At 41.6% G+C, this 21181-nt stretch overlaps 1 protein-coding gene across 32 annotated transcripts in view; it reads right to left on the bottom strand.

Moving 5' to 3' along the window:
• Positions 1-20831, bottom strand: part of LOC143838184 (uncharacterized) — a 229256-nt gene extending 208425 nt beyond the window's left edge. For 17 of the 32 annotated variants that reach the window (XR_013231261.1, XR_013231263.1, XR_013231264.1 and 14 more), the window contains exons 1-4: positions 20671-20831; positions 11725-11843; positions 6783-6875; positions 6438-6490 (exon numbers count right to left, since the gene is read on the bottom strand). Coding sequence is in view for 3 of the 32 variants with exons in the window: in XM_077339126.1 (XP_077195241.1) it covers positions 6438-6490; positions 6783-6875; positions 11725-11736 (158 nt within the window). In the remaining 29 variants the exon portion in view is untranslated. The remainder of the gene's footprint in view (positions 1-6437; positions 6491-6782; positions 6876-11724; positions 11844-20670) is intronic. The other 15 variants (XR_013231275.1, XR_013231279.1, XR_013231260.1 and 12 more) reach the window with 7 other exon arrangements.
• Positions 20832-21181: the final 350 nt, after the last annotated feature.

The following is a 21181-nucleotide window of genomic DNA, read 5'->3' as shown; positions in this document are numbered from 1 at the left end:
TGCAACCAAAAGCTGCGCCGGGGTCGCCGCGTGCATAATCGGTTACTCTGGGTTTTGCCGCCATTGCGTCCCATCCCGTGCATAAACGGTTTGCTTCGTTTCTTCCCCCTCTGCGTTTTCCATGTGACCCGAAATTGGCGTTCCGGCGGCCGTGCATAATGGGCCATTGGGGTGGGCGTACATGCATGTTTCTTATTACCTATGGAATTAGTTCTCAGGTGCCTAGTGCAGACTCTTGATATTTTTATTTCTCTTATTTTGTATATAACTAAGTTATTTGTGTTTACAATTTCTCTCACTCTCTGGCTTCATAATTTTATTTTGGGGCATCCCTACTGAAATTCATCCTGGTATACATAGAATGCAAGATCCTGCACTATTTCTTTATGGAACCCTTTTAATGCTAATTTCTCCTTATCTGAGTCCAGTTTGGGTAACATCAAGGATGAAGTGTTTCCTGATCCCAGCAAGCAAATGGCAATCTTACAGTGCTATATTTACACACCCTGTGGATTTAACCCAATATTGCTAAATATTTAGCATGCTATTTCGCCAGCTGCCACAGCTAAGCAGACTTTCATGGCTTATTTTGTCTTCCATTATCAGAACCAAGCCACATAGACAGGGTTGAATGAATGCAGTCTGCGCTCCCATGTAGCAGAGTGATCATTGTATAGCAGAGTGATCATTGCATTGCATTGCATTGACCACATGGTCTTATGTCTAACAGTTAAAGCTAAAAGTCGCAGCATAAATAATCTCTAGTGGAAAACCAGATACTCATCGTGAATGCTTTCATTAAAGGACATGTACACTAGGTGGGAGTAAGTTCACAAGAGCCGCACTAGGGATGAAAGTTTACATACTGCTCATTGCTCAAGATTAGGCCACCTCCTGTTAAGCCTAAACTTCTTTTTGCCCTTTCCATTCTTCTGATCCTAAAACTCTTTTTCCTGAACTTCATTCTGAAAAGTGGCACCCAGGGTACAGATATGTAAGGACTGAGTCCAAAGATGATGAGAATGCCACACACAATGCATGTACTCAAGCTGAAGGGTGTCATCATTTCAGTGATAGGGAAACTTTTAAATGCAAGGTTGATCTTTTTTCAAGAGTAGTTCAATAGCTCCTCATTTCAAGGGGACTAAACTATTCTTGAAAATAGACACTTTAGGATCAGCTAACAAGTATTCTTTGTAAGGTATTTCAACACAGGCACCTCTTCAACAACTAAACAAATAAAAGCCAATCAGTGAAAATTTCCTATCATCCCTTTCTCCTCCCAAGTCATACTTGACATTTGAAATTTTAAAATGGCCAGTAATTATTTTAAGACCAATCAAAAACAAAAAATAGCAAAACTGCAAAATAACTAGCCAAGTAAACTAATCTTAATCCTCTGTGTGTGCTTGTGTGTGTCTATATGTACATCTTATGTCTTCAGCATGATGTCTGTAGATGCCATGGCTTTAGGGTTTGGAGAACTCCAGATGGCCACAGTGAAAGTCTGAAATCCTGGCTGCAGTATCATGTCAGTTACATAGGCTGTTCTAGGGATATCTAGAAACTCTATGGTAAAACCATAACACCACAAGTGTTCCACTGGCACTTAAAGTGGGGGGTTATTTTAATCCCACTGGCAGGCAATAGAAGCATGGGGTAAGGAATCCTATGTACTGAGAAGGGACTTGGCAACCCCACATGTCACCACCAATATTTTTTTCTAGTGCCAACTTTCTTCTTCCCCAAAGTATCTCTTCTCCCAAGAAACAGCCTTCCTGGTTTTAATCTGTCTCCTTGGCACCGAAGATCATATAAAAGAATCATAGAGTTGGAAGGGGCCATACGGGCCATCTAGTCCAACCCCTGGCCAATCTTAGCTCACTCTCAGCTTTGGCCTTTCTGATTATTGATCTACAGTGCCTAGTAACCTGTAGGTACTCTTCTTTAGAGCTTTGTCCTTCCCTCCATTTCCCTCCATTTCCCTTTTCTTTCTTAGTTCCTCTTGAAGTTCTCTGTTCATCCAAATAGGCTTCTTAGAGCTCCTGCAGTGTTTTGGTCTTTCTGGGATAGTCATTGATTGAGCATGCAATAGCTCTTGTTTGAGTAGCGCCCACCCTTCACACGCTCCCTTCCCTTCCAGCATTCTTGTCCATGGTATGACACTCATCATGTCTCTGAGTTTATTAAAGTTTGCCCTACAAAAATCCAACATCCGCGTCTGGCTACAAGCTTCCTTGGCTCCCCATCTCAAAAGGAATTCTATGAGGACATGGTCACTTCCCCTTAGGGTCCCCACCTCCTTCACCTCATCCATGTTACAGATGAGTTCCGGAGGTATTACCTATATGTATCCAGAGAGCATCCATTCAGAAATAGCTAACTTCATGCTACCAAGATACTTGGGTTGGAACCTCTTAACACTTTCTGATTTTCCCTGCTCCCCATGGCAACCATTTTGTGACTGGATTCATCCTTTAGCCATCGCAGCCATTTTGTGGTAGTATCTACTTGCTTTTCTCAAAATTACAGTACTGCCCGCAGGCTCAACAAGATTGGAGATAAGATTACAAATTCAGTCTACTAAAAACAGAACTATGTCCTACTACCACATCAGTTGCTTGTGAACAATCCTTAGAGGATTGCACCAACAGCAGGAATTGACTGCGGCCTAAGCATTAGAGTTGCCTCTTCTTCATGGGGGAGCATTCAGTCATGTAATTCCCACAACTGCAGTCAGCAGGGATACAGTCCATTAAGAGCCTTCAGAGTCTCTGTGCATCGAATATAGGCACTTTCAGGACATCAAAGGACAGGTGAAGAAAAAGGACCTGAAAAAGCCTCACTATGCAGCCATTTATTCAAGCTAGCAAAATATTTCACCTGGCTTTCCTTGCGGCAATAGCCCAAGCAGGGTGTTTTGTTGCCAAATACACACATAGGGGGCTCTGTCCCATTTTCTTGGGTGAGGATGCTGCAGTAGCTATAGCAACAAAGGCACTGTTTGTGTTTCCAAAATTAGTTGTAAGTCCATAGAAGTGTATGGCCAAAGTGATGCCTTGCAAAGCATCTACTGCATTGCCAAAAGTCCTTGCCCTCTTCACATGCCTCACTGCTACAAGGTTTCCCTTGTGGTTGATACACCCATGTGGGCAGAACTTTTTGTGTCAGTCTTTCCCACAGAATCCATCACTTTGCCCCAGGCAAGGTGCCATTTCCATGGTCAAGACCCATATGATCAGCCCTGCCCATATGGTTATATTATTCACACACCCATGTATGAACATAATGCCCTGTAGTGTGAGAAGATCATGATAAAGCAGCATCCAGCATGCACACATAAAGCAGGACCTTGAATCCAGTTTTCTTGCTTAAGATCTCAGGGATCAAATCCAATAAATTCTATGTCTAAAGTTCTATATCTAATATGTCCTATGTCTCTGCCACAGTTTTGTACAGCTATTAATATCCAGAATGGAATTTTACCCATGGTATTATTAAAAAGTGGGGTATTTTAAGTCATTTCCATGCATCTTTTGATTCTCTAATTTATGTCCTAGAGTTTAAAAATAACTATAATTAACCAATAACTAAATAACCAGACTTGTGTCAGCTTTAGAACATAAGAGGATATGTTCTCTTCATGATTAAAGATGTGTTAAAATACAAGGAAAAATAGCCAGCTTGGTGTAGTGGTTAGGAGTGAGGACTTCTAATTTGGTGAGCCAGGTATGATTCCTTTCTCCCCCACATGCAACCAGCTGGGTGACCTTGGGATCGCCACAGCACTGATAAAGCTGTTCTGACCGAGCAGTAATATCAGGGCTCTCTCAGCCTCACCTACCTCAAAGGGTGTCTGTTGTGGGGAGAGGAAAGGCAATTTTAAGCCGCTTTGAGACTCCTTCAGGTAGAGAAAAGCGGCATATAAGAACCAACTCTTCTAAATGGAAAGTTGTCACAAAGTAGGGATGGTTTGTTGATAAATGATCTGGAATTAGGGGTGAGTAGTGCAGCAGAACCTCTTGTGGTAAAGTAACTGACATGCTGTCTGAAGCTCTGACCATGAGGCTGGGAGTTCAGTCCCAGCAGCCGGCTCAGCCTTCCATCCTTCCAAGGTTGGTAAAATGAGCACCCAGCTTGCTGGGGGGTAAAACGGTAATGACTGGGGAAGGGAATGGCAAACCACTCTGTATTGAGTCTGCCATGAAAATGCTGGAGGGCATCACCCCAAGGGTCAGACACGACTTGGTGCTTCCCCTTTACCTTTACCTAGTGTAGCTGCCAGGTTTGCAGATGATACCTATTTATTCAGGATGGTGAAAACAAGGATCACGGTGAAGAGCTCCAGGTGACTCTCCACTAACTGGGTGACTGGGCAACAATGTGGCCAATAAAGTTCAGTGTTGACAAGTGTAAAGTGATATACACTGGGACAAAAAATCCCAATTTATCGCCTAAAAGAGTTTGAATTTACTGAGACTGAGAGGGAAAATAGCTCAATGAAAAGTATCAACCCATTGCAATGCTGCAGTGAGAAATGCAAACTCTAACCTGGGGATTATTAGGAAAAGGATTGAAAATAAAGCAGCAAATATTATAATGCCCCTATATCTATATTTTACAGCCTCATTTAGACTACTGTGTTCAATTCAGGTCACCATATCTCAAAAGGGACATCACAGAACTGAAAAAAGGAGAGAAGGAGGCATTCAAGATGATTAGCGGCACCTTTTCTATGAGGAAAGACTGAGAAGTCTGGGACTTTTGAGCTTAGAAAAGACATGACAGGGGGGACATGATAGAGGTTTATCAAATTATGATTGGGTGAAGAGAGTTGACAAAGATATTCTCTCCCTCTCTCTCTCTCCTCCCCCCAAATACTGAAATTTAAGGACATCCAATGAAGCTGTTAGGCAGGAGATTCAAGATGAGCAAAAGGAAATATATCTTCCACAAAATGTGGAATTCACTGCCAAAAGACGTATTGATGACCACAGGTATAGACAGTCATAAAAGGGGATTAGATAGATTCATGATGGATAGGCCAACCAGAGGCTAGTAGTGATGGTGACTAAAGAGAACTTCTGCATTCAGAGGCAGTAAACATTTTTATACCAGTGCCAAGAAGCAACATCATGAGAAGGCCTTGGCCTCCATGCCCTGTTGTTGGACTTCCAGAGGAACTGGTTAGCCACTATGTGAGACAGAATGCTGGCCTAGATAAAGCACTGGTCCCATCCAGGTGGGATCTTCTTAATGTTGGCAGAGTTTGATTATGTGATGAGAAAGCAGAGTACCAGGCTGCTTAAAGAATAAAATAGTTTTTATTCAGAAGAGAAACAAATTTGTGTAGAAAAGAGAGAGTGAGACAGAGAAAGAGAGATCTAACTAACTGCTCTGTTGTCTGCAATCATTGTGTTTAGGTGATAATCTGGAGGCATGCAGGTAGGAAGTATGCTCAAAGAAGCAGGAAGTCTCTCATTGAGCCAATCAGGACATGGGGGTGGGGATAATGTGAAATATATGACGAAGTTCCTGATTTAATTATGCTAAATAAACATATCTGATGCCCCCTGCAGGACATTCTTTATATTCTGCTCAATCATGCACACTGCAAATTTTGTATATTACAACACTTAATAGGGTACCCTAACATTCCAAGCCTTGAGGATCCAAATTGTCCATAAAAGCTTAGATTTGTTCATTGTTTCAGAAATGGCACAGACAGGGCCGAAAGGGCAAGTCGCAATGTGGTGCAGAAATGTAAGTCTTTTGTAGGTCTTCTTATTTTAGACCAGTGGTCCCCAGCCTTTTTTAGGCTGGGAACCAGGGGGGGGGAGGCCCAGGGATCAGGGGGAGAGGGAGGTGCCGGCGCTAGCGGGAGGCACGGGTGCAAATGCAAAGGGGGAGAGGCACAGGCACATACGTGCAGGCACTGCAGCTCCATGCCTACGCATTTGAGCCCGCAAGCAAGTTCCATGCTGCGGGGTGAGCGGCGCTTGCAAGCAGGTGCAAACACACAGGTCCGGAGCTGCCACGTCTACGTGTTTGCGCCCGCGCCTCTCCCCCCCCCCCCCCCGCTGTGGTCCAGTACTGAGGGCCTCATGGCCTGGTACCGGGCTGCGGGCCAGGGGTTGCGGAACATTGTTTTAGACCACTTTAAAATATTTTCCTATTTTCCAATCTTTTTATTTAGCCTATAGACAGAACAGTCATAATATTTACATTTTCTTCTTGGCTTTTATAATATATTTTAAAAACGTGCCTTCTGCAAGTTTGGTGTTACATTGACTCTCTTACCTTTCTTGTAATCCACCTGACTATTTTAGTCATCAGCAATGCATCATGACACACATCTAAAAAGCTATGCTCTAAAAGACTAATGCCCCCATGACCATGGACAGTTAAAAATTGTATTTTACTGTTTCTAATCCTACCTCAGACGATAATGTCTTGTGCCTGTGCCTTTTAAAGGAGATTGGCTGTACAGCTGAAAGATTAAAAACAACAGGTGGGACATAAATTTATTAGTTAGAGCTCCATCATTGTCCTCTATTAATAACAGGCTTCTTTCACAATAGAATCTCTCATTATTTTTCACTTTTCTCCTGTCATTTCCTATCTGTTCTATATGACTATCCCTTTCGTTTTCCACCAGGTACTTTATTCGATTTCTATTTTAGTCAACTTTCTGTTTGCCTGCATGTATTACTCCATTATTTCAGAGCTTGGCTTTTTGCCCCCTGATTCTTCTATTGCCTTGATTTGGAAAGCAGACTCACTGCACATCTTTCATGAACCTTCTTCTGCAGTTCTGCATTTTGTCCTTCCTCCCTTGCTTTCTGTTTGTCACTAGAGTCTCCTTCACCACACAGCTGCAAAAGAAAATGGAGAGGCAGAAAGCTAATCAGAATTCCACTCTGTATCTCCATGCACAAGCGCAAGCTATCGAGTGTACATTAATGACGACTATTAATTTAATTAGAATAGCCACCTAATAAGGAGACAGTGAGGCTATACTGTGCATAATTATTGAACTGAGTTTCCCTTGCACTATATTCTTTCCATCACCTGGAAACTAATTAGTATGACACAATCACATATTTCCTGTTTAGTAAACATACAGGCCCCATAGGAACAAATGATTTGTATCCTGAATCACTAGCCCCTGGTTATTTGTAATTATCATATAAATGGAGAGTTTGAATGACCTCCTATTCCTCAGCCTTTGCTGAAGTAATGAACACAAGCCAGTTGTACAAGAGAGGGGAGGGGACAAAATTTGAGGCCATCTGAATTATTTCTCTCCTGGGAATATTTTTGAAACAGTTCTATTGCCAACATTAGCCAAAGTAAGGCTAGTAATGTTAAAGAGGGTGTCACATTTGAAATAAGAAAGGCCAACTCATTGAAACGGTAACTCTGCACGTGTCTCTAGGAGACTGCCTCTTTATCAAATGTTTCTCAATCTGATGGCAGGAAGCTGCATATGCAAGTGGCAGTTAATTTTTTTCCAGGGGTAAGCTAACAGTCTATGCCTAACTTCACTTTCCAACCACTTTGAGGAGGAGTTGCTGCCTGAACATCAGTTCAGGCAGGTCAGAGAGTCCAGCACCTGAAGCGGCAGAAAATTAATGAGGTCTGTCTGAATTTTAATCATCTGAACCCCATAGTCCTTCAAAGTTCATAGAACAGCTGACAGCAAGGCAGCTTCGAGAGCAAATCAAAGGTTGGCAGAACCAGACATCACACCTCACAAGTGACGGCTGCAGAAAGAGGGGTGCACAGGGGTGCCAGAGTCTCTCACCACAACTGTGATTCTTCATGCCAATTATACATCTCACAACTGGGAGAAGAGAGACCAGCAGGCTTTGTCTTCTCAGTTGGCCACCTACTGGTTGTAGGCCGTGAAACGCCACAAAGCAGAGCACAGCAGTTCTTCAGACCTGTTCATAACCCAATCGAGTTTGCTAAGTGTAATATCCCACCCGTACATATCCATTAAGCTGCATTGCTGTGTCACAGCAAACAACCTTTCATTAGGATTGCCAGATGAGAGACTGGTGTTTTTAAGCTTTGCACAGATGCAGAAATTCTGCCAGGCACAGCTTCACCTGTCTCTGTGAGGAGGAAATACACAATTAAGTTCTCAAGCCTTCGCTTCAGTAAGGTAGTATAGCTACTTCTCACCACTCACAAACTTAGAGGCATAAAGCAGCTAGAAAGTTCTGCTTCCCTTAGCTTTACAGTTAATGCCTTGAATATGGCTACCAATTTTCAATTAACAAAAATTTGCAGAATTATTTGCAGAAATCAGCATGCAAACCATTTCCCGGCAAGGAAATAAAATGGCAGGATACGAACAGGATTAAGCTCAGCACAACAGGATACTTTAAAAGGCACACCTAGCAGGGTCCATTACAATGTTGCCAATCTTGACAAGCAACTTAAAGACCAAAAATACATGTTATGTTTTGGAGTGGGTTTTTGGTTTCCTTGACCCCAACTCGGTTGTGGGTGAGTACAAGCAGTCACTAGGAGCCCTGTTCAGTCAGATCTGTGGTGTGAGGGGTTGCCTGAGCTGAAACAAACTCTTCAGGAGGTTATACACATATTCCAGGTATGAGCAAAATTATGCAAATAGCTTCTTGCTGGGGGCTTTTTGGCTTCAAAAAAATGCTATGGAGGAGAAAGTAGGAGTCTTTCCTCTCTTTACTTTCCTCATGCTAGTGAAGGAAATAAATGTGTCAAATAAATATGCCTCTGCAAGGAATAAAAAGCTGTGGAGATGCCGCCATGCTGGGGGGGGGGGGGAGAGAACAGATGTAGTGTAGTGACAGAGACTCATTTAATTACATGCATCATTTCACAGTTGAGGATACATCTATCCAGTAGTCTCCAATCTTGACGTATTTATATCCTTCACTATGTTTTCCCACAGCATCAAATCCAAGCAAATGATAACATTATAAACTTAGCGTATTATTTGTGCACCATCCTTGAATCTGTTAAACTTTTAAATTATACTTTGTACTAATTTATTGCTCACCCTCTGTCTATATGTGTGGACTGATAAATTCCCATTTCATGGTGTCTGATTAATTGTGCATGCACATAAAAGCTTTCACCTTGAATAAAACTTTATTGGTCTTAAAGGAGCCACTGGACTCAAATTTTGTTCTGCTCCAAAAGGAGTCATCCTTGGTTCTGACACCATATAACCACACACACAGAGAGACACACTAAACATTTACTGGTTGATATGACGGTAATGGTCATTTTGACCGAAGGCCACTCCTAAAATGGCCAATGATGAGCCTGAAGGGGGTGGGAAGGGGAGGTGGGAGTGTACACAGCTCTGCTTTCCAGCCATATTCTACACTATTGTGCCATTTCTGGGGGTTTCAAAGTCTGAAGAATGTTCCAGGGATTTCTCAAGCATAAAAAAGTTGATAAAGGCTGCCATATAGTTTACCAATTTTTCAAACTAGCAGTCACAATAAATTCTTATAATCCACAAAAAAGTTGCTAACTTTTGCTTTTTTAAAAAGTGAACAGGATATGGCCAAAAGAAGAAGGTCCTGGCAGACAGACCAGGGGAGGGTGTAGGGTCAGAGTAAATCTTTTGGGCTCCAGTAGAAAGGAAGGGTAACTTCTCCTTTTCTATTCAGAACATTATCATATCTTGAGGGAGCTTAAGGGTATGATTCCTTAAATATCACCCATATGCTGTGTGTGCATATGACAGTCTGCCTGCCACTAACAGGACATCTTAGTCTTTCCTCAACCAAGTCAACTTCTTGGTCACCTTGGGGATCTGTTTGAATTATAACTCTACAGTTATCAGTTCCTCTAGAGAAAATGGATGATCTGGAGGGTGAACTCTCTGGCATTGTACCGCATTGAGGTCCAAATCCTCCCCAAGCTCCATCCCCAAATCTCCATGAGTTTCCAAATATGGATGTGGCATCTCTACCCCGCCCCCCATCTCCCATCAATAGCCAGTGGGACCTGACAATTCTAATTCCTGCTCCCCACATCACTCTACCACTGTCTTCAATAATTAAAATGCACATGATTAAAGGGCAGAACTGGAGATTTTTGAGCTGAGACTTAATACTTAGATATTTATGTGTGCCTTTGGTGTTTGCCCATAGTGTTTGCCCTTGTGGTCATTTTTGAACAGCCGATTGAACAGATAATGTACTCTGGGTTATGTAAGATACATCCAGCTGCAAAAGTAGAAATGGGGGTGAATTAGAACCAATCCCATGTTTGACAAACAAGTCACTTAAAGAGCCAATCATGACTATGGTGTTTATTCAGGTATCCTGTTAAACAGGATTTCTGCCTGAAATGTTGAACTGTTAGCATTGTACATGACCTCACTCCCTGACATTTCTTATTGGCTCCACCTCCTGTGGCAGCCATTTTGTAGTTGTGCCCAGCACCCTGTGTCAAAATTCCAAAAGTGCCTGCAGTTTCAAAAAGGCTGAGGACCCCTTCAGATTAAAACACCGACAGTGGAATAAACTGCTTCTATGAGAAAACAGCGGCATTTAGGGGGAAGAAAAACAACCAGATTACAAAAGAACGTCCATTCAATTTCTGTGCTCTAAAATAGAAAAAGAACACTCCGGTCCATAAATCACTGGCCGGCATTAAGAAGCAAGTAATTGAACGTATGGCGCTAACCAAGATTGTTTGTCTGTCATTATGCAGAGAAAGCCCAGCTTCAATCACTGAAAAAATTCTAAATCAAGTCAAAATGAGACAGCTGTTTGGCTGTAACACTTTCAAGTAGTGTATCCATATCTGGTGCATTAGCTACTGAAGACAAGCACTTTAAGATCTAATGCAGCTTTTAATTAAGGAACGGGGCCCTGGTGCCAGCCAGATTTAATGGAATTGGATACAAACCAGAAACCAGGAAAATTAATAGTTTGTGTAACAAATGAGGAAACATCACAGGTACTCAGCAGCAGGATGGGAGCAGGTCAGGGAGTAACCGAGCACACTTTCCCATTCATTCAGTTTACTTCCTTTTCTACACCCCTACCCCCAAGAGAGAGCCTGGCTTTTCTTGCAACACACATCTTCATTCTGCATAGCAAAAGATCAGCCTGGCAGCATTAAAGCCCTATAGAATGGCATTTTGATAGGCAACAAAGAGAAACTTTCATATAGAAGTCTTTTAGCACAGCTATACAATGCATGCCAGAAGGGTTCAAAACTTAACAGTCTCCAGTATTTCACAGCTGAAAAGAATGATACCCTTTTGAGAATGTATAATACTTTTGTTCATGCTGCCTGTCTCCTACCACCCACCTGTCAAAAATCACATCCTGAGTACAGATTTATTTGTCTACTATGAATGGACTGAAAACACAAGAGGGTATGAGGTTAAAAGATGATGTATTATAAATGAACTGTCCTAAAATGCTATCAGCAGTTGCAGAATAAACTTAAGCAGCTGTACTGCATATGGATGCTTCAGATGCTTTGTTGTCAGGTGCAAGTGTTTATATGCATGTGTACTAGAGACAACATTATGCTTCTAGAGACCTAAGGAACAGGGAAATCAGAAGAATAGCAAGCTTAGAAATTCTAACATGACTTTAAATGTTTATTCACCAAAGTTTAAAATGGGATAATTTGTAAACATAAAATACTGTCCATGATAAATAGGAGCAGTTGTTGCATATGACTTACAAGAATACTTACAAGTTGTTGCATATGACCTTCCAGAACAATTCAGTGGTGCTCATGGAAACATGCTTAACTCGATATATGAATGTTAGTGTTGCCACATCTCCATTTTAAAGCTTTCAAATCTTTCATAACTACAGAGAAATTCATAAATGGAAGAGCTATTAGAAGGACCCTTGCAATTTAATTTCATGGCATCGTTATTGTTATGCATGCAGTTCTGATAACGATTCTACTGGGGACCGAGTTTAAGGTCTGAGGTAGGATCGGTATGGGCATAGTAACTGACCAATGCACTGCTAGATCCCCATCTTGGGATCCAGTCAGTTTTAACCAAAATTGACCAATAGCACACATTGGTGGGAAACCCCACTGTGTGTGTGTGTGTGTGTGTGTTGGGGTTCTTGAGGGGTTTCTTGGTTCAGTTTTGCCTCTTGTAACATCATGCTGAGTTCCTAATAAAGAGCTGATTGAACTCCCAGTAGTGCTGGCTTCCTTCGAACCCATGGATCTAACAATTATATCTTTGAAAAAGAAAGCCATGCACCTTCCTAGCACAAACATAATATTTTACTGTGTCAGTCTGCTATAAGACTTGGTTCTTTTAACATTCACTAACAAAAAAGAGTCTAAAGCAGAATACACAAAACAATTATTACTACAGGAACTATGGAATTCAATAGTCTGCTTAGAAGGAAACAGAATCTGTTCAGGATTCAATGCGCCTACACTGCCTCAGAGCCAAATGCGCCCACAGATTTTGGTCTCCAACTGTCCTTTCACAAGCACCTGGACCAATTCTCACCTCTTTCCTCCAGCCACACTCTTCTTTTCCAGTTTGGAATCAATTCCTTGCACAAACTGACCTCCACACAGCAAGACTGTGTCCTCTTTAAGCCTTTTGGGGCACACCCAAACTCCCATGAAAGACATAACTGTCACTCTTCTTAACAACAATGCCATGATACTTCACCCTTACAGTTTCATTTGCAACCAACACTAAGAACTTCAATGATTTAGAACCCCCACTAAAAGCTTCAACTTCCACTGTCAGTAAATAATACTGTGCCTAACAGTACTATAGTGCAGCAAACCAGAAGGGATTTTCTTAAACCCTATGTGCAACTTCTTGATTATTATCTCAATAGGCAGGGAAGCTTGGTTTAGTATCTGAGTGCCTGATAACTCAACATTTCAAAAATCCTTTAATCCACAATTCAATGCAAGTTAAATTCTCAATCAGTTCTGCTTATTGTGAATGTCTTACAAATGTGCTTCTCATAATCAAACCTCCCCCATTCATTCCTCTTTTTTTAAAAAAAAAAGGACAATTTCTAAACAATCAACTTTCTTCTGATCCATGCCTGCCAAAGTCAAAGGCATTCCTTGTGTACTAAGGATAAAATCAATTGATCAAACATAAATGCAGAGATATAAAAATAGATGACAGCTGTTTAGATATGAGTTGTGGACCAATTCTTAGGTAGAAGGTAAGCCAGGAGACTGACAGGAAAGGCAACACGAGCTTCTCCTGTTATCTCTCTGTTATAAGAGAGGCTTCTCCCAGAAGGCTGTCATGGACTGTTTCCTCATTGGGAACTTTGCTGTCCTGGCTTCCTTGAGGGGGCACAAATTTGGGATGGACGAGGTACACCACGCCAGTTGCTCCCCCGTGCATAAGCAGAAAGAGGCCGAGCAACCTGCCCTGGCTCAAATTCCAGCCTGCAGCCTGGCATGGAGCCTCTGGTGTGGAAACGGTCATGGGCTCTCTTTCAATGCCATGCTTTGGACTTTAAATGAAGTACAATTGGGTCAGATAGGGGGAAGGCAATATAAAGGTAAAGGTAAAGGTATCCCCTGTGCAAGCACCGAGTCATGTCTGACCCTTGGGGTGACGCCCTCTAGCGTTTTCTTGGCAGACTCAATACGGGGTGGTTTGCCAGTGCCTTCCCCAGTCATCAGCGTTTACCCCCCAGCAAGCTGGGTACTCATTTTACCGACCTCGGAAGGATGGAAGGCTGAGTCAACCTCGAGCCGGCTGCTGGGATTGAACTCCCAACCTCATGGGCAGACAGATTCAGACAGCATATCGCTGCCTTACCACTCTGCGCCACAAGAGGCTCTTGAAGGCAATATAGTATAGCCTGATATTGGAAATTAAGCAGTTTCAGAAGTTTGAAGAATTTGGAGACAATAAAATAAGTTGGTTGAGACTTGACAGTACATGTAGATATAATTAGGTAAGCCCGTATGTGGCCATAGTTAGGTTTACGAACACTGTAAATACCATGGGTTACATTCAAACACATTCCAAAAACTTAAGGGCATTTGAGTTTTCTTAAAAGGAGATAGTGATTTCTGCTAATTCCCCCATCTCACAGCAGAACCTCACTATACAAATCCTGAGGATCCCTCTGACCCCAAGAACAAAAATGTCAGGGGCTCAGGGGTAATTTAAGAACAAAAGATACACATTATTTTATTCTTTGGAGATTCTGAAGATACTCAGCATATCAGCATATGTGCTATGTTGGGTGTCTCAAGCTCAGCTTCCATTCAGCCTGGTTAATTACAACACAGAGCTAAATTACTAGAGGTTAAGCAGATACTTAGCATTCTGTCTCTCATAATTATCTGATGTCTGAATTGAAGTTTGGCACTCATTATTACAAATGTACTTGAAAATGTACCCCATGTGTCCTCAGCCTGACTCTAACATAGAAAGATCTTCAGTAACCTTCAGTAACCCTGATTAGTAACAGGGTGGGACCATGGCTCAGGGATGGATGTATGCAAAACATCCAAAGTTCAATCCCTGGAATCTCCCATTAGAGGACCTTAGGTGCTAAGAAAGACCTCTCTCTGCCTCAGCCCCTGGTGAACCACTGACATCCAGACTAGATGTACAAATGATCTGACAGTGTAAAGCAGCTTCATATAGGACGTTTTTATTCCTTAAGCAGGCCTAGCCCACCCTCTGTCATGAACACTAGACCATCCAATACAGTTGCCGAGAAGAGTCTAAAGGGTCACTGCTGGCACCAGGTGCTCTACAAAACAAGCAAGCCAAGTAAAGTAGAACGATCTTGAAAACACAGGCCCTTTAAGTTAGGCATATTATAAAGGTTCAATTTACTTGCACATTTAGTAATGCCATGTCTGCTGTCACTTACCAGCTATGTCCTTCAGGGATTTACATCAGCCAGACAGCAGAGTCACTGTGCAAGAGAATAAATGGGCACTAATCTGACTTACAAAATAGAAATATAGAACTGCCAGTGAGAGAACTTTTCAATCTCCCTGAACATTCCATCTCTGACCTCAGGGTCATTGTACTTAACTAGACCATTTGAAAGGGCAATTGGAATTCATTCCAGTGTTCAGTTGTATTTTTCAGGGTTTCAACAAGGATTATGGGGTTATTTTACCACTAAAAAAGTTCTTATTTGGATTATTGTTTTGTTATATTTGATATATGTAGTGTTTTAGCATTGATTCCCTGTTATTTTTAGTTTTCCCTTCTTAACTTGAACTACTCTCCACTGTACCTTAAACTTATGTATTTTGTAATACACATTTTACAAAACCAGCTTTAATAAACATTTGCAACTGCACAACCTCCAGCAAAAAAGAGGGGGTAAGCCAACTTCCCCCAGGCCACAGAACAAATAGAAACTGTACAAACTAAACCAAGCCAACCAGTCATATGTGCAACAGCACCACCCAAAGACAGGAGGTGCTTATAACAACCATGCCAGTATATAAGCTTATCAGTTGCTCAGTTGAATGAAGCCAGTTGTTGCCTATCAATATTCCTGCCACTCTGAACCAGTTTGAAGACTTTGGGCCTGGTTAGACAGCACTTTAAATACAAGGAACTGGCAGTAAGACAAACAGCCTGCCCCCAACAGCCATTTTCCACTAGAAAACTGGTGAGGTAGAAGGGAAAGGGAATGGTAAAGCCCTTCCTGCCTCTGCACCATGTTCAGGAGCAGTCTTTTCATACACACACATACACACTTGTACACTGCCATTGGGGCAGTGTACATGCGATTGGGGTTGGCTTTGTCTAATCAGATTCTTTGTACATTTTAACTCTTATCCAGTTACTACAGGAACGATTATGCATGGGGAGAAAAGGCTGGGTCAGTTCCTGCATGACAGTGGGGCCCTCTCCCAGTCCTGGCCCGCTTTAGGGCCTCCGATGGCCTGCAGCATTCCTTTTTTTTTTCACAGCCACCATTGGTGGTGAGGCCAGGTCAGGCCCATGCACACAGAGAAGAGCTGGACATGAATGGACAATTCTTACTTCTCAGAACTTCAGTAGTTCTCTTCTTTACACAGAACACTTCCAAATGAGGTTTTTTTACCAATGGACACAGCACTGAACAGGCTAGCAAACAAAGCAAAGCTACCTCAAAAACAACAGATGCCTGTTGACTTACAGGAGGGCAACTTGGGCTCAAGGAAGACATCTACTCATTTCTGTTGGCCTACATAAGGCCACAGCTTTATTATTACTCTGCAGGAGTGTTGGTGCAGCATGGGAGGGGGAGCCTGACTTCCAGATGGCTGACCACAAGAACCTGGGCCCCAATGGCACCCTGGGGCCCACCCAGTTCCCCTGCTGGGAACACAGGCCCCCTTGCCACTGGGATCCCACCATAGGGAAGTATCTACCTGGGCTGCCAAGAAGAAGTGCATACTTCCCTTGGTCCCACCCCAGGCTACGTGGCATAGCAAGCCACATGCCACACCTGCTGGGTTGGCCCTGTTCACAGACCTGCTGACTCTTAAAGAGGCCCCTAACCTAGGGAGTCCAATGAGCAGACTGAACTCCCCGCAAACAGGCTCCATCCCATGCCAAAACCACGAGCTGTGACAAAATGCAATTCAAATACTTTTTTTTTTACAGTGGCCATTCAGACATAAACAATATTAGCCAACATAATAGGTTGGGTGGGTGAGAAGCTGTTCCAGCAGCAGGTCAGGCACAGAAGGCTGAGCCCTTCACATGTGGTATCTTTGAAGATGCCCTGGGCACATGCCTTCTTGCCAACATTGCGTGTGCACTGCATTATTGCCACACACATTCTGTGTGCCGCCGGGGTTCATCCCCCCAGCATGACTTCCTGCTGACCGCTTTTCCACAGTGTCAATGGCAGCTGCAGGTAATTCTTTGCACTTTTAATCATGGGAGTAAGCTTGCAAGTTTTGAGCAATTGTTGTCTGTTTCCTCTACTGATTCTCACTAAAGCATTTGGATTAGTGGAAATTAGTGGAAGAGCCAGTTTGGTGTAGTGGTTGGGAGTGTGGACTTCTAATCTGGCATGCCAGGTTCGATTCTGCACTCCCCCACATGCAACCAGCTGGGTCACCTTGGGCTCACCACAGCACTGATAAAACTGTTCTAACCGGGCAGTGATATCAGCGCTCTCTCAGCCTCACCCACTCCACAGGGTGTCTGTTGTGGGGAGAGGAATGGGAAGGCGACTGTAAGCCGCTTTGAGCCTCCTTCGGGTAGGGAAAAGCAGCATATAAGAACCAACTCTTCTTCTTCTTCAAATCAGCATGGAGAAACCAGAACATCAGTATCTTGTTCACTCACAAAGGCATTCTAATTCCCACAGAACAAGGATTTCTGGGTATCTTCCAGTTTAAACAGTTCCTTTATTTTTGCAACAGCTAATATAAGTGCAGATTGAATTTTCCTGGTTTTCGCTGTTTTTTCTATTGGAAGCATGTTACCGCATGTTACTATTGGAAGCATGTTACTGCCAGGACTCGGAGTATGTTCAGCCAAGTGATAATGCTGGTGACACTTTCATACAAATGGGCAAGCCCATAGCCATTGGGACATTCACCATGAATTCCCTTTTGTATGTAAGTCACGAATAGGATACTCAATCACTCATGTCCCTGCTTTTAGTTTCAAAACAACTTTCATTCATTAAGAAGGACAGGGATGGGGGCAACTGGTTTCAAGACAAGGGAGCTCATGCAGTGTACAATTTTAACTAGCAAACAAAACTGATTGACCAGGGTATCCAACGTACACAAATATCAGAGGAGGGAGTTAGACTGTTCCATTGTTTTACTAACTGTATGTGTAAGTCAATAAATACACCAGAAACTCCCAAGTCTGTCCAAACAGACCCCAAGGCACCACTTGGCTCAGTTTACTTTAGGTCTGTTTAAATTTTACTTAAATTAGTCTTTTCTATCAGTGGAAATAATTTATGTTCCTGAAAAACTGTCATATCAAAGATATTCCAGATTTTTTTTTAGTTTCAATAAAATGTAACCCAACAAAGTACTATTTCCATCAATATTCAGTGAACGTTAAGTATCACCAATGTACAGAATAAATCACTCAGGTCAAATGATGAGAAATGTTGCTCAGTAGGAAAACCCCTACTACTTCCTCTCAGCTATTTAAGATGCAGTGAACAGCTGCATTCTTTCGAATCCAAGGCAAGTCTAGTAAAAGGTTCAACCATCACTACAGCTCTGCGAAAACAGTCATTAAAAAGCAAAACAAAGCGAGAACAGGGGAAGAGTAGACAACACAATATTCCATAGATATGCAAATGTTATCTTTAACACAAAAAATATCAGACAAAAGAAATTAAGAATAGGGGAAAGCTGAATAAAATAATTCTGAAACAGACTTCTAATTTACCATCTTTGAGTCAGATTATTTCCATAATGATGAAAGAAAACATGCAAAAAAGTCTCATTGTTTCTGTCTCTGCATATGATCACTGAATTAGTTTTGAACTATACATTAAGAACAAAGGTGTTTAAAAGAATGCATCACACTTCACTTACAGTGACTAAATTACACTATAACCCTCTCCTACTCATTTATGAGTTGTCAAGTTATTTACATGTAAAAGTAAATAAAATATCCTTTTTATTCAGGAAGATGACTGTATTCCCCCCCCCTAAGAAATTAAACATCATACATCACAGAGGTATACCAATAAAGAGTGTGGCCCTATGTGCAGTTTCCCTTTGCTACATATAAGAAGCTGACATAAACCAAGTAAGATTACTGGTCATTTGGGTTTTTATGGAATGGAAATATGTCTACCAGGTTTCAGGCAGAAAAAAGTATTTCCCTGATACCCACTACCTTCAGCTTGAGAGATCAGGGACTGATCCTGGGTTCTGTTAGTAAGCCACAGGTCCCAAATATCACATCATGTTCCGGGTTTCCCTACTCTCCTATGACAATGATGTGGCGTAGCAGTGATGTGGCCTAGCATCACGACAAGTCACGTCCCAAAATGTGTTCCTGTGCATTACACAGAAGAGGGAGAAAACTTGACAGATGGTCACCATATTTGACCTTAGTCAGAGTGAAAGATTTTAATAAGCAAGAAACAAGTATCATTTACTCAACAACACTGATCAGCATCAATGCATGTATATGTACATGGGACTTGTGAAGAAGAAATAAACAAGATTTTGTAAGACTGAACAAGTTGTTTCTTACTGCAGCAATTTACGTTCCTAAGCTGGGTGTTTGATCACAAAATGAACAATTTCAGGGGGAAATACAGTTGCAGAATTACAGCAACTTGATGGGTTGCCATTGTACTCTGGTTATGAAAATAAGAGGTAAAGCTCAAAACAGTGCTAGGGAATATATTCTTTTTTATTGGTTATTAAAGCACTTATGATTGCTATGTTGTACACATTTTGTGTAGGACATAGAGCTTCAGAGGTTAAAAACCACTCAAACTATCTTCCGTTTCTCACCAGTTAGTAACCTTTTGCCATTGTCTACATCTTCTTTTTATGATTTGTAGATTGTTTCTTTCCCTGCACCTTTGCAATTTCTGATCCACATGTGCTCAGTCCCCTGCAAAGCAGAAGTCTCCTTGATATGAAAATTATGCTTGGAGCACATGATCAAGAAGACCAGCTGCAGTAGTGGTCACTGTGCCCAAATGAATGTAGGATAAGATATCTGTTTAAGTCAGTAAAACATACCCAGGTGGGTCAAGCAAGCACAAGAATAAATCCTCCAGTTTGTAATTCAAGCAATTTATTCTATTACCTAGTTAAGACATTAGGCAAATCAATAAATGTTAAAAAAAAAACCTATTCATGGAATTTCATCCATTTTTCAACCATTTAGAACACCTCCATCTTATTTATTATCCAATCTTCAGGTGGATACCAAATCTCAGAGTATAATCCTACAGCAGATTCATTATACACACCAGAGAAACATAATATTTCACAGTGGCCTTCCAAAAGGAGAAATGAAAGATGGGTAGATTTTCCTAATCCTGAAACATAGATTTGTCCTGTTACTCTTTTAACTCTGCACACAGGTGGGATTTTCTATTTTGTTTATACACATCTGCTCATTTTTGTCCTTAAAATGTCTAGTGTATTGCTCCCCTTTCTGTTACTTAAATGTGTTTCTTATCTTTACATAATTCTAAGAATAAGTGTATCTTGCAAGGAAAATTTTCTCCACTGATGCATTCCTTTCGAAAATGAAGGGGGGGGGGTTCCCCTCCAAAGTTTTCCTCCCTGTTCTCTATAGTAGGTCCATATTCTCGGCTTCCTTAATTTCTTTCACACCAGTTTAAATAGAAACATTTTAAAAACTGCTTAATGTTGAAATGTTGCATTTAGATAATATGTCCCCTGTTTCTTTATAATTTCGTTCACACTCTTCTCAGAACCTTTCCCTTCACACTTAACAATTAAAACCTAACAGTTACAACAAATTAGAAAGGTTAGCATTAACATTTTGTACTGCAGTGGGATTTTCACACAATTACTGCTTCTTTTCAGGTTAGCAACAACAGACAGCATATTCTAGGGCTTGTTAAGAGAAAGAAATGAACCATTGCTATAACAACAGCGATTTGGATACATGAAGACGAAGAAAAATTAAGACACTATTTTTGAAATGTTTCTTGCCTAGAAACTGACCTTTTCAAGTTTGCTCCAGCAGGATTTTTACCAGCTCCTAATTATTGTTCAATATTCTTCCTTTCCTACCAGCACATGAATAATAGTAATCATTAAAAAAAAGAAAGAAAAGACGCCAACAGCTATCACAGTAGATTTAGAGATGCATGTTCTTTACTGTAGCAATGGACACGGGTTTTAAAAAGGCAGTGTGCCAGTCATGGGATCTCTTGGTAAAGCACTGACCACAGCAGGACAGCAAATTGATCAACAATGCAAAAAGCTGACAAAGAAGGACACGATGAAAGCTATGCACCACTTTGCAGTTTGTGGGGCCTTTGTTAGGAAATTATGCTGCCTAACTAAATTTCACCTCTTGATTGTTAGAGGAAAATTCTAGGGTTTCTTTCCAGGTCCGGCAATCTACATAGGACTCCATTTTCCCTATATTTAAAACTAATTTCTTGATTTTAAGGATCGTCAACGAAGGCACTCCTCTGTGACATGTCCTTCTATATAAAGAAAGAATTAC

This window comes from Paroedura picta, chromosome 5, assembly GCF_049243985.1.
Source record: "Paroedura picta isolate Pp20150507F chromosome 5, Ppicta_v3.0, whole genome shotgun sequence".
NCBI lineage: Eukaryota > Metazoa > Chordata > Lepidosauria > Squamata > Gekkonidae > Paroedura > Paroedura picta.
This window is presented reverse-complemented; position numbering and strand designations above follow the sequence as displayed.